Here is an 11,613-nt window from a genome sequence, read left to right as displayed (position 1 = left end):
TCTTTAACTTCAATTCTAAAAGCGCCATAGCAGATCAAATGAATGATCTTTTATGAACCTTCAAACCATCGTCTGATTCGCATTTGGTGGTTATTTACAAAGAGGCCAATGATTATTCACATCGGAAATGGCGCTCCATGACTGTGTGAAACACGTATTGAGAACAGCACACAGAAAAAACATTTCCAGTCACACAAAAACTAAAGTTTTAGAATCTTGAGTTTTAATCTCAAAATAAGAATTTGTGTTTGATGGAAACTGACCAAAAATTATGCGTTATTGTTTCAAAATACATATTTGAAAGGCCTGCATAAAGCTTCCAGGGTGTAAGCAATGTTTCAGTTTTGTTTCCATCCTCTCAGTTATCCCAGTGACACACTTTAGAGGGCAGCATGGTTTATGCAGTTCTGTGCTCAAGTATGAAGCTAAAGGTGCAACTGGAGTTTGTCATTATTGTGTCATTGAAAATTATTGCCGATGAGTCAGCGGATTGTAGAAGCATAATTACTGCATACTTGCTGAGATTATTGTTTATGCTCAATGAGTAATGTCAGTACAACAAAAAAAACATCTTGTGTGTCAACTTGCTTGGAGTTACAGCTGAAATGTTTTGCCTTTTAAACAGTTTAGCTTTTGTAGAAGTCATTTGGTATGACTGAAAACACGTTACATGTTTTGTTTTCCACATGTTTCTGTTTTCAGTAACCTACCCCTAACTTCAAATTAATATTCTGTTCACACGAATGCTTTTGGATGAACTGCTATAATATTTTTTGAGATCAGAAATTGTTTGAGGACTGTAAATGTCCACTTTGGTCTGGACTCCATAGTTCTAGTGAGATGAGACCAAACATGAATTATTTGGTCCTACATAAAGGTGGTAGAAAGCTAACCCTGCACATCATCCTTATCCCAGGGTGGTGGTCTCATGCTGTTGGGAAGCTTTGCTAAAGTAGAGAAACTAAAGATGGTTCAAACTGATGGGATGATTGGTTGGGCTAAAGACAGGACAATCCTGGAAGAAACCTATTGGCGGTTGTGAGAGACTTGACACTGGCGTGGAGGTTCACATCACTCTGTGGTTGGTGTTGCCTGACACCAACCTTACAGAGCTGCAGGGAAATGTCTTAGACTAAAGCATATTCGTGTACTAGAATGGCACAGATAAAGAAAAAATTTAAAAAGGTTTTCATAAGGACTCTGTTGTTTTTTTTTGTACAAGTGTGGAGATGATAAAACTATATGTGTGACTTTTTGTATGTCTCATAACCATAAACAAAGCATCTCTATGTTCATACCTATGTGTAGTTTGTGTATTCCATAAGAAAAATGTATATTATGAACAACATGACAGCCCCTGGGGTATGGAGGCCTGTTGCTGCCGTCACCGGAAATGTAATTCCCTGCTCAGTCGAGGTAGGGATGTGGCGCCAGACTACCCGGGCGATCACAAACAAATTTATGACAATAATCATTAAATAGTGTCTCCCGTCCTTTGTTTTATCGTAAATCAATAGGGAATTTCTGTTTGTTGCTCCAATCTCAGTTGAAAAAGCGTCAATCAAAGGAGACATGCCGCGCACACGACAGGTAAGAAAGCAGATGCAGTGGGTTGCTAAACACGGTTAGCAATAGCAGAGTTAGCATCAGAGTGCTCCATTCTCTAAGCGGAGAGCTAGAAGGTTCCACGGTGTTTCTTGTAGTAAGTTGGTAATTTGCCACCCTGAAACAAACTTTAGCTACTCATTCAACCAGACAACGTCAAAACAACCATTTTTATTCGCTTTCCCATAGTTATGTTTAGCTTTTGTCAACGTTTTCAACCAATAGTGCTATGGTGTAGCCTCTGTGGGCGGTATAAACAGAAAACCCATATGTAACATTTGGGGTTTGGTGCTACCAAAATATAGACACGCATAAAGATTATATTAATGCCGATTTTATCTTTGGACGACATACGAAGTGAACTTGTACAGTCTTATTAACTGTACAGCGTTAATATTGTGTTTTTGAAGAGTAAAAGTTAAAATACAGTATTGGTCAGTACAGTCCGTCACAGAAGGGCTAACGGCTAACTTCCATAATAATGGGTTGCGGAGCTAAACTTGTAAACTGCTTGGTCTGGTAAATCACTGAGACGCATTTCAGAGAAATTTGAATGAATGAAACAACTGTTTAGTTTTGTGGAAATTGCCAAGTAGTTGCAACTTGAATCCGTAAACAGACAAGCAAGCAGCTGATGGTTCCTGACCAGCTCCATGGCAACACAATGCGTGACAAAGATCAAGTTTGTATGAGTGTGATGAAAGGATCTCAGCAGCTGGCTAACCAAATTAGAACATAAAGGTTTTCTATATTGGTGTCATAAACCAAGCCCTTTAAATGCTTATTCTGATTCGTCTGAACTGTATTGTAGGTATGGGTTGTATTGCTTCAGTCCTGTCTCATCTGACATTGTTTAGATTAGAATACTACATGATAAGCTATAATGCCGAAACAGTTACGATGTCATTGTGTTCACTTTTTTTCCTTCCTCCCTCATGTGGACTTAATAATTCCCCTCTTTCTCTCTGTCCTCCCTAGATGTGTCCTACCTCCCTGGTGTACTTCCTTTTTTGTTTTTTGTGTCCTTCCTCCCCTTCTGCCCTTGTTCCCTTTCTTGTGCTTTTCTCTTCTCCGTCCTTCCTGTTTTTTAAACCTCTCTATCATTGTAATGTCTGTCCTTATTTCTTTGTGAATTTTGCTGTTTTGTCTTTTAAAATGGATGTAAAGAATGGCCAGTCTGGAAAGTTTGGAACCCTGGCTTTCAAATGAATGAGGAGCTCCGTCATCAAAAAGGGAAAACGTTCATATTGATGACTCCTGCTGTTCAGATTATATACTATATGTCATTCACAGTGTAGGTTTTTATGCTGTTGATCTGAAGGCACTTCATCTATAATCTGTCGTATTGCTCATATATAGCTAAACCAGTAGCATAAACACCAATCAAGCATTCAGAGCACAAATAGCAGTAGCATTAACAAATGTAGGAATAGAGCAGGAAATAAAGTGCGCTACAGGGTTTCTTTGGAGGTTAATTTTCCTCTATAATTGATATAAAAATAATTTGTGTCATCTCGTTTTAGCCTAATTTAAGCTGCTTTCTCTTGGCAGAGGCCTTTGACTGGGAGCGTGTCTGATGGAACTGAAGACTCCGACTCCTCTGCTGAACGGGAGCAGACCAACAGCTCAGAGAGCGATGGAAACATGCCCAAGAGACAGCGCCTCACCAGAGCTTCTACCCGCCTCAGCCAGAGCTCTCAGGGTGGGCTATTATCTCTAGAAGGCAGGAGTCTTAAACTAGACCATTAAAACTGATGCTTGACTTTGTTTTCGTCCCTCTCTCATCAGATACTCCGGATCTGAAGCGTGCTGCAGACCACGATGAATCACCACCGCTCACACCCACAGGAAATGCCCCGTCCTCTGAGTCCGAACTGGACATTTCCAGCCCCAACGCGTCTCATGATGAGAGCCAATCCAAAGATCAGGCCAACAGGGACTCGGATAAGGACCTGTCCCATCGACCCAAGCGCCGGCGCTGCCATGAGACATACAACTTCAACATGAAGTGCCCAACGCCCGGCTGTAATTCCCTTGGTATGAGTTCAGCTTTGATGCACGTTTTTCTACTTAGGGATCTTTTACAGCGCTCTGCGTCAGTATTGGAATCCTTGATAAACAAGGAAAACCTTAAAATAACTAAATCTTTTCTAGCGGTTGCATAATCTGACTGGAATAAAATCTGCCTTTTAATATTTGTGGCCAAAGAAAAAAAAACAAAACAAAAGAAAAAATTTCTTTGCACAAACTTATTTTGCTTATAGAACAGCACAGAGTCTGTTCTCTTACATTTCACCAGTTTGGAGCATTCAGAGACAGATCTATGACCGGTCTGGTTTGGATCATCTCCAGACCAGGAAGAGTCCTGGACCCTCTGTGTGCTGTCTTCTGTTTAACTACAACTAAAAAGCAGAGAACAAATACTGCAATAATTGCAATAGTTACAGTTACATTCATCACTAAAACCATTTATAGAAATTAAAGAAAACAACCAAATCAACCTGGCAGAATCCATGTCATCTTAGGTTAAACACATAATTAACTACAGTGTAATATATTCAGTTCACATCCAGTAACTTACATTGCTTGCAGTTCACAAAAAATGTTTTATCTGTCCTTTAAAATTTAACAAAAGTATTACATTTTTCTTCTGTTTCTCAACATGTTATGATTCTCTTAAGATTCTGATGATCGACTTGTTTCTAATATTAGACAGAAACCGTAGAACCGTTTGGTGTGTGTGTACTCTGCTGCTGATTCAGATGTTTTGTGTTCCGTTCGTTTCTCTACCATCACATCCTGGTTTGATTTTAATCATCAGCCTCTTTCTTTGCGTAGGCCACCTCACTGGGAAACACGAGCGCCATTTTGCTATATCAGGGTGTCCTCTCTACCACAACCTCTCTGCTGACGAGTGCAAGGTGAGGTTAATGACCAACATGGTGTCTTGTGTGCAGCTTGATTAGAATCGATAGTCTAAATGAGTAAAGCAGCACATGTGACCCCAGTGAGCTTCAATTCTTCATCTTCTCTTGCCAGGTGAAAGCCGTCAGCCGGGAGAAACAGGAAGAGGAGATGAAGACGCAGGATGAAGGCAATTCACGGCATGCAACTCGCCACCAGGTAGTCTGGAATATTCAGCGTCGCTTAGTGTTTGTCACAAGGCGGTTGCCATGCACGCAGAAAAAGTGATGTTTGTTTTTGTGCCTGATCTCTAGACGCCAACGCCCAAACAGAGCAGATACAAGGAGCAGGTCGCTGAGATGAGGAAGGGCAGAAACTCTGGGCTGCAGAAGGAACAGAAGGAGAAGCACATGGTATGTTAGTGACATGCGGTCCGACCTCCCGTCTGTTTAAAGCTGGGATCACTGCTTCGTTATAAAGCGTTGCTGTGGAACTGCCGCCTCACTTCCTGTTCCGTCGTCAGGAACATCGGCAGACATACGGCAACACCAGAGAGCCTCTGCTGGAGAACATCACCAGCGACTACGACCTGGAGCTGTTCAGGAAAGCTCAGGCCCGCGCATCTGAAGACCTGGTAATGCTGTCTGCTGCCTGCTTAAAGGGCCGGTATCATGTCAAATCCACTTTTTTGAGCTTTACATCATTTATAATGTTATTCCTTTATAAGAACATACCTGGAGTGTTGCTTTGATTCTTTCAAGCATGTTTGAGAAAACCTTGTTCATTTGCTGAACTCTTTATTAGAGCTACTTCTCAGTGCAACACAGCTAAAAATGTTGTTAAAGGTTTAATAAAGGAGCCAGGCTGTGATGACTTCCTGAAGGTGGAGATTTTAGAAAGAGCATAAGCTTCTTAGACAGAGGTCCAATTTTAAGCCGTTAAATTATGAAGTCAAATTTCTCTTAAGTCATATTTGATATATTCAGCATTTTTATAACAAAGGTAACATAGTTGCAAGATTGTGGTATAAAATAATAGCAGGTGGTGAAAAATGCATAATACTGCCCCTTTAACTCACCACTACATTAAACCCCCAGCATTCACAGTACAGCCCCAGATTATCTAACACACACGCACGTGCACACACACACACACACACACACACACACACACACACAGCCTTTAACAGATGAGTTTGTTGTGTTTTTTTCGTTCTGCAGGAGAAGCTGCGTATCCAGGGTCAGATCACAGAGGGCAGCAACATGATCAAAACCATCGTGTTTGGCCGCTACGAGTTAGACACCTGGTACCACTCGCCCTACCCTGAGGAATACGCGCGCCTGGGCCGCCTCTACGTCTGCGAGTTCTGCCTGAAGTACATGAAGAGCCAGACCATTCTCAGGCGACACATGGTGAGATTTCCACCAACACAGAACAGAACGTTTCTCAGACAGTATGCCATAATATTCTTGAGTTTGGCTCTAAAGCTTAGCTGAATATGCTGAACACTTTCTGTATATGTAGTGTTTTGTGACAACGCTTTGACTTCCTCTATCCTGTGTGTTATCAGGCCAAATGTGTGTGGAAGCATCCTCCAGGAGACGAGGTCTACAGAAAGGGCTCTATATCTGTGTTTGAAGTGGATGGCAAAAAAAATAAGGTGAAGAACGTCAAATTTAAATTTAACGTCTTTCTGTCTGTCCTTCTGTCATCCATCCATTTGCCTATTTATCCATTTACTATAGCGGGATTTTAAAGAGACAGAGGCCCAATTTCAAGGTGTTAAATTACAAAGCCAAATTTATTTTAAGTTATGCCATCTATGCTTTTAAAAAGATGCTGAATAAGGTAATTCTAGTCAGGCCTGACTGAGAGCAGAGCTTTCCTGCTCTAACCGTTCTAAACATTGCTGTAGTTTACATAGTGAAGAAACTTAGTGACTAAACCCTAAATAAACACTGCCATTGTTGTCATTAAGATAAAGTTATTTTAAAGTACAAAGACTAAGATGCTAAAGTATCAGCTCAGAGGAAGCAGGTTTTCCTCTAGTCCTCTTCCTTTCTGCAGCACACAAACAGCAGGTTTGAAAAGCGTCTGCGGCTTCCATCATGTCTGCTGTGACAGCTGACCAAACACACAGCCTGTTAATGAGGCTCCGTTAGTTTGTTAGATTCCTGGTGTTCTCCATGAACGTCAGACTGGAAAAACAAGAGCTAATAATCCCCATAGAAAGCAGGCTTACTTCCAATGTTTCACTAAAGTCAGCTGGTGTTTTTCTGTGTACTGCTTTAGTCTTCCACCACTGCTCACAGCTGTAAAAAGAATAAAATAAAAACATCCATCTGCCCCTGTCTTCCTGCCTCCTAACATTCCCTCCTGGTAAAGTTCAGTGTTTAACATGAGGACTGCATAGGAACCCTGAGGGAACGAGGTCCATTCACAGTCAGTGTCGGTTCTGTTCTGCCCAGATTTACTGCCAGAACCTGTGTTTACTGGCCAAGCTCTTCTTGGACCACAAAACCCTTTACTATGACGTGGAGCCTTTCCTCTTCTACGTGATGACGGAGGCTGACAACACGGGCTGCCACCTAGTGGGCTACTTCTCTAAGGTAAAACAAAACCACTTCCTGTAATATTCTTTAAATGTAAGATGTATGGTCAAATAAACTTAACTCTGAGCTGTTGCTTTGATGACTTTTTAATTTCCAGGAGAAGAATTCCTTCCTGAACTACAACGTTTCCTGTATCCTGACCATGCCGCAGTACATGAGGCAGGGATTTGGCAAGATGCTCATCGATTTCAGTATGTAGACGCACCTGGACTTTTCTTTTAGTTCTCTATTATTTATGAAACAATTGCTCCAATAATTGTTTCATTATTGATTAAACAATTATCAAATATTCCCCTGAGGAGCGTCATCACATAGAAGAGGGTAGGAGCGGTTACCCCTGCTCCTCAGGGGATAACCTGAGGAGCAGTTTTGTTTTGCTTGTTTCTGTGTCGCTGACCAAGCCTCTGTGCTGTCCAGGTTACCTGCTGTCCAAAGTGGAGGAGAAGGTGGGCTCGCCAGAGAGGCCTCTGTCCGACCTGGGCCTCATCAGCTACCGTAGCTACTGGAAGGAAGTGCTACTCAGATACATGCACAACTTTCAGGGCAAGGAGATCTCCATTAAAGGTGACATGTTGGGCAGCTTTGGATTCTTTCTCCATAAAGTCCTAACAGTTTATACAGGCACATCTGAATGAATTAGAATAACATTAAAAACTGAGTTCATTCAGGTCCAGATATGAAATCCAGATCGATTCCACACAGGATCTTACACCAAAAAACGATTCATAATGCAGAACTGTTAGCATGCTGAGAAGTATATGATATAATGAATTCTAATTTGCTACTATTATACTAATTATCTCATTGTTCACACATTTTGCATAGACTTTCAGTTTTCACCAGAAATTACTGATAAATGATAATATTGTTGCTTTGAGACCATTTTCAACTAATACGGTGATAATAGTGGAAGTTCGCTCTCTCAAAGATCAATAATCTTTCATTTCTAACAAACATTTAACAGTGGAACTGGAAGACTTTTAAAATAACCAAAATATGACACAACCACCAAAAAGGATAAATAAAGCTGAGATGAATGCCACACACAACTGAAACCATAAATAAAATGGACGATGTAAACAAAATTGCCCTTCCGAAAAAATATTAATCAGCAGAATGGAAATTATTTAGCTAATTTTTCTTTGTCCTGTGATGAATCCATTTATTTCTTATTGTGACAGGATTTCACAAATATGCCCAATCACCTTAGCTGTTTCTATATTTCCTTTTTCCCTGGCTGAATTTTGACCAATCCTCTTGGCCCCCCTTCTAATTTCACTTCCTGTTTCACAGCATCATTTTAAAAACTGAATTTTGGTTCTCTGAGCAGGTAAAACACTCTGAGGCTCTGCCATATTTGGGTGAGGAGTGTGTGAAGTGAAGGAAGTATAGTCTGGGATCATTTATTGTAAATAAATTTAACACGACAGGCCCGACCAGGTGAAACTAATTCTTAAATGCAAAATGTTTATAGTTTTTGGTCTAGTTGCTGTTCTGAGTTTGTTGTTCTCTCAGCAGCATTATGTAAAGTCTGCATACTCCACGTAGTGATCAATTAATAAATTAGTTGGCAATTGTTCAATTAGTGTATTATTTTAATCCGATTAATCATTTCAGCCGTAATCTAATACTGAGTTTTTGGGGGGGGTTTTCAGCTGCAAGCCATAATCATCATCATATAAAAATAGAAATAAAAGCTTAAAATGGTGTTCATGTATGAATAGATGTACAAGGTTTCCCCCAGAAAAGTTGCTAAGCCTGGTAGTTAGGCGCTAGAGCAGTCATTCATCCAGCGGCCTTTGTGTTTTTGAGTTAAAACATGTTTTAATGTTGAAATTTGAAAATATCACTTGATAATTATGTGTTATTGAAAGACTGGAAGATTAATGCCTGAACACCAAATATGCAAACATTTTAAAAAGACTTGAATAAATAAGCAATGCTTAGCCTGCTTGGACACAAGTAAAGCCTAGTGGCCCGCCAGGCTTATAATACACTGGGGGAAACCCTGGATGTATATAACAAGTCTCTAAATGAAATCATTGATGTAAGTTTATATTGTGTGTTCAGAGATCAGTCAGGAAACGGCAGTGAATCCGGTGGACATTGTGAGCACCCTGCAGTCCCTCCAAATGCTCAAGTATTGGAAGGGGAAGCACTTAGTACTGAAACGACAGGTGAGATCAACTCGTTTCCGCCGAGTGACACCAATCTCCTGTTGAGTTACGATCAGATTCCGTTTCATAAATGTGATTCCACCTGTTTGAGCGCCGCCTCCATTTCCTCCCAGGACCTGATCGACGAGTGGAAAGCGAAGGAGATCAAACGAGGTAACAGCAACAAAACCATCGATCCGAGCTCGCTAAAATGGACGCCTCCCAAAGGGACATAAAGCACAACACCCTCAGGCTACTGAACCTTCACTACCAGCCTCCAAAACCACAAGTAGCCTAAGACCTTTGACTCGTCAGTGAAGATCAGTGTTACTTTTCTTTTACTCGTGTATCCAGATCATTTCTCTGCATCTTTTTATGTCCGTTTCTATCCTCAGCATCATGGGTTGAAGCATTTACAGCTAGAGGAAGAGTTTTTGTTTTTAAAGGGCCTTCGTCTCACTTTGTTGTGAATGTTAGATGAGTTGACCTGGTCTGGTGGAGAGACATGAATGTTCCACTTTGCTCACAGATGAATTGAATACATAGACATTCGGCAGCATTTCCACATTTCTTTTTTTTTTTCTTTTTTTTTTTATTACCATTTCTTTCAAATAATGTGCATCATTAAGATGGTAGTTATTCCTGCTTGGCATGATTGGAAAAAAAAAAAACAGGGTGAAATTTTTTTACTAAAAAATATTTTTTATAGTCTTTGGTTGGTGTAAACGTTGTATAGATGTTTTTCTTTTTCCCCGTATGTCTGATTAGTACAAGAAGTGTATCCATTCCTTTAGGGAACCTGCCAAATAAATGGGAAAAAAATATGATTTTTAATTTGCTTTTAGAGGAAAAAAAAAAAGATGTTGAAAGCAAGCCAAGCTCAGGTTTTTTGTACTGCTCCGGTCATACCCTGCTGGGACGGTTCCTCTTGATGCTCGGTCTCTCTGGTTGCTGCAGCAGGATTCACTCCGCTCACAGACTCTGAAACAAACAGAACGCATCTGAACGGGACCACATGCGCTTGGTGATTATCTGCTTTTTAAAACCGTCTCTACCAATAAAGCTGCCTTGATATTTTCACTTTTGCTTCGCTTGTTTTTTAATAGTTGCTCACCTTCGGTGGAAACACTTCGCCCCATCAGACCCACGAATGCAACCCCCTTGTTTCCTACAAGTAGAAAAAAAAAGAAAAATATTTTTTTAAAGAAATCGTTTAAAAATCATTTTAAAAATGATAGTCACTTAAAATTACACAAAACAAAAAATAACTTAAAAATTTTGAGGGAAAAGATCATTTTAAAAAAAGTTATGTAAAAAAGGAGAGTTCAGATTACTCACGCCTCTTCACTTGAAACGGTTTCTTCGTCACTGTGAAGAAATCAAAGCAGATCATCTGAATGATGCTGTAGGACGTGATTTGCTGAAGTGTTTAGATGCTACCTGCTCTTTTTCCCATCAAGCCGTAGAATCGAAGGGCTTTGGATCTTTTCATCAGGCTGTCTGCAGGGCTGCTGTCCACAAACTCATACTGCCAGGAAAATCAGGCATTGATGCAAGAATCTTTAAAATAAGTGAAATAAACCTGTTGTTCTCACCTGCCAGTGTCTGGACAGCCTTCTCTCGTCTTCGCCGCCACTAGTTGATCCTTTGGAAGTTTGCATCAGCACGCAAAAAGTCACGACGACAAGCTGGATCTTCCAATTCTCCATGTTTTGGTCGGGGGGGAAATGATTCTGCTCAGGTTCTCAGTGATGTTTTAAATAAAACGCAGCGATGTCTGATGAACCAGTGTTCTGCTCCAGGCTGTATTTATGTTCTTAAACGCCCCTCGCTCTGCAGCCCCTCCTCTTTAATCATAATTATTCACGCATCACATTTTAGACGTGTAACGTTTCATAAATGTCACATTGATTCAATTGTATAAGGTCTTGATTTTCTTCATTCAGTCCTTAGTTAGTAAAGGTGAACAACTTTAACATGTTATATTAAAGGTTATTTTATACTGCTTTAGACGGTGTCATTTAAAACTTTATAAACAGCAGGGAAAAAAAACAATATCCAAACTCAAATATTTACTTTTTAAGCTCATTTCCAGTTTTATTAGACATCTGGAGCTGCCCGATGTTAAATATCCAGTGGTTCCTTGTGTTCACTGTTCCTTTAATCTCATGGAGACAGGCAGATGCCTGGCTTTGCTGTTTATATAATTTATCTTTACAGATTTTATTGTTGCATCGACTGACTTAGTCAACTGATGCCGTCTGATCTGAAGTGTTATTCTGCTGCAAGTCAGTTTATTTGAATGGCACATTTCGGCAACGAGGCAGCTCAAAGTT

The 11,613-nt window shown here is 40.3% G+C and overlaps 2 protein-coding genes across 2 annotated transcripts; one reads left to right on the top strand and one right to left on the bottom strand.

Annotated features, from left to right (window-relative positions):
- Window positions 1–1,381: 1,381 nt before the first annotated feature.
- kat7b (K(lysine) acetyltransferase 7b) lies at window positions 1,382–10,357 on the top strand. Its single transcript, XM_015011873.2, has 14 exons — window positions 1,382–1,590; window positions 3,157–3,307; window positions 3,394–3,642; window positions 4,444–4,526; window positions 4,645–4,728; window positions 4,824–4,922; window positions 5,033–5,143; window positions 5,730–5,921; window positions 6,080–6,169; window positions 6,978–7,118; window positions 7,219–7,312; window positions 7,539–7,685; window positions 9,192–9,298; window positions 9,412–10,357. The coding sequence occupies exons 1-14, from the start codon at window positions 1,573–1,575 to the stop codon at window positions 9,511–9,513; spliced, it is 1,668 nt and encodes a 555-aa protein (XP_014867359.2). The 5' UTR covers window positions 1,382–1,572; the 3' UTR covers window positions 9,514–10,357.
- On the bottom strand, window positions 10,158–10,986 carry LOC148153575 (uncharacterized). The gene is made up of 5 exons (XM_088001037.1): window positions 10,873–10,986; window positions 10,718–10,805; window positions 10,616–10,645; window positions 10,392–10,445; window positions 10,158–10,258 (listed from the first exon to the last, which is right to left on the bottom strand). Exons 1-5 carry the CDS (start codon window positions 10,984–10,986, stop codon window positions 10,158–10,160), a joined length of 387 nt encoding a protein of 128 aa, XP_087857163.1.
- Between the last annotated feature and the right edge of the window lie 627 nt (window positions 10,987–11,613).

This window comes from Poecilia mexicana, unplaced genomic scaffold, assembly GCF_051168715.1.
Source record: "Poecilia mexicana isolate PSO_F unplaced genomic scaffold, ASM5116871v1 scaffold_19, whole genome shotgun sequence".
NCBI lineage: Eukaryota > Metazoa > Chordata > Actinopteri > Cyprinodontiformes > Poeciliidae > Poecilia > Poecilia mexicana.
The sequence above is the reverse complement of the archived record's forward strand: the minus strand, read 5'-3'. Positions and strand labels throughout refer to the sequence as shown.

Excerpts from the sequence above, each read along its gene's own strand:
- kat7b (XM_015011873.2), top strand. Across the intron at positions 5,922-6,079 it reads CCATTCTCAGGCGACACATG|GCCAAATGTGTGTGGAAGCA; the intron begins GTGAGATTTCCA and ends GTGTGTTATCAG. Across the intron at positions 7,313-7,538 it reads CAAGATGCTCATCGATTTCA|GTTACCTGCTGTCCAAAGTG; the intron begins GTATGTAGACGC and ends TGTGCTGTCCAG.
- LOC148153575 (XM_088001037.1), bottom strand. The coding sequence starts at position 10,986 with ATGGAGAATTGGAAGATCCAGCTTGTCGTCGTGACTTTTTGCGTGCTG. Across the intron at positions 10,806-10,872 it reads GGCTGTCCAGACACTGGCAG|TATGAGTTTGTGGACAGCAG; the intron begins GTGAGAACAACA and ends TTTTCCTGGCAG. Across the intron at positions 10,259-10,391 it reads GCGAAGTGTTTCCACCGAAG|AGTCTGTGAGCGGAGTGAAT; the intron begins GTGAGCAACTAT and ends TGTTTGTTTCAG.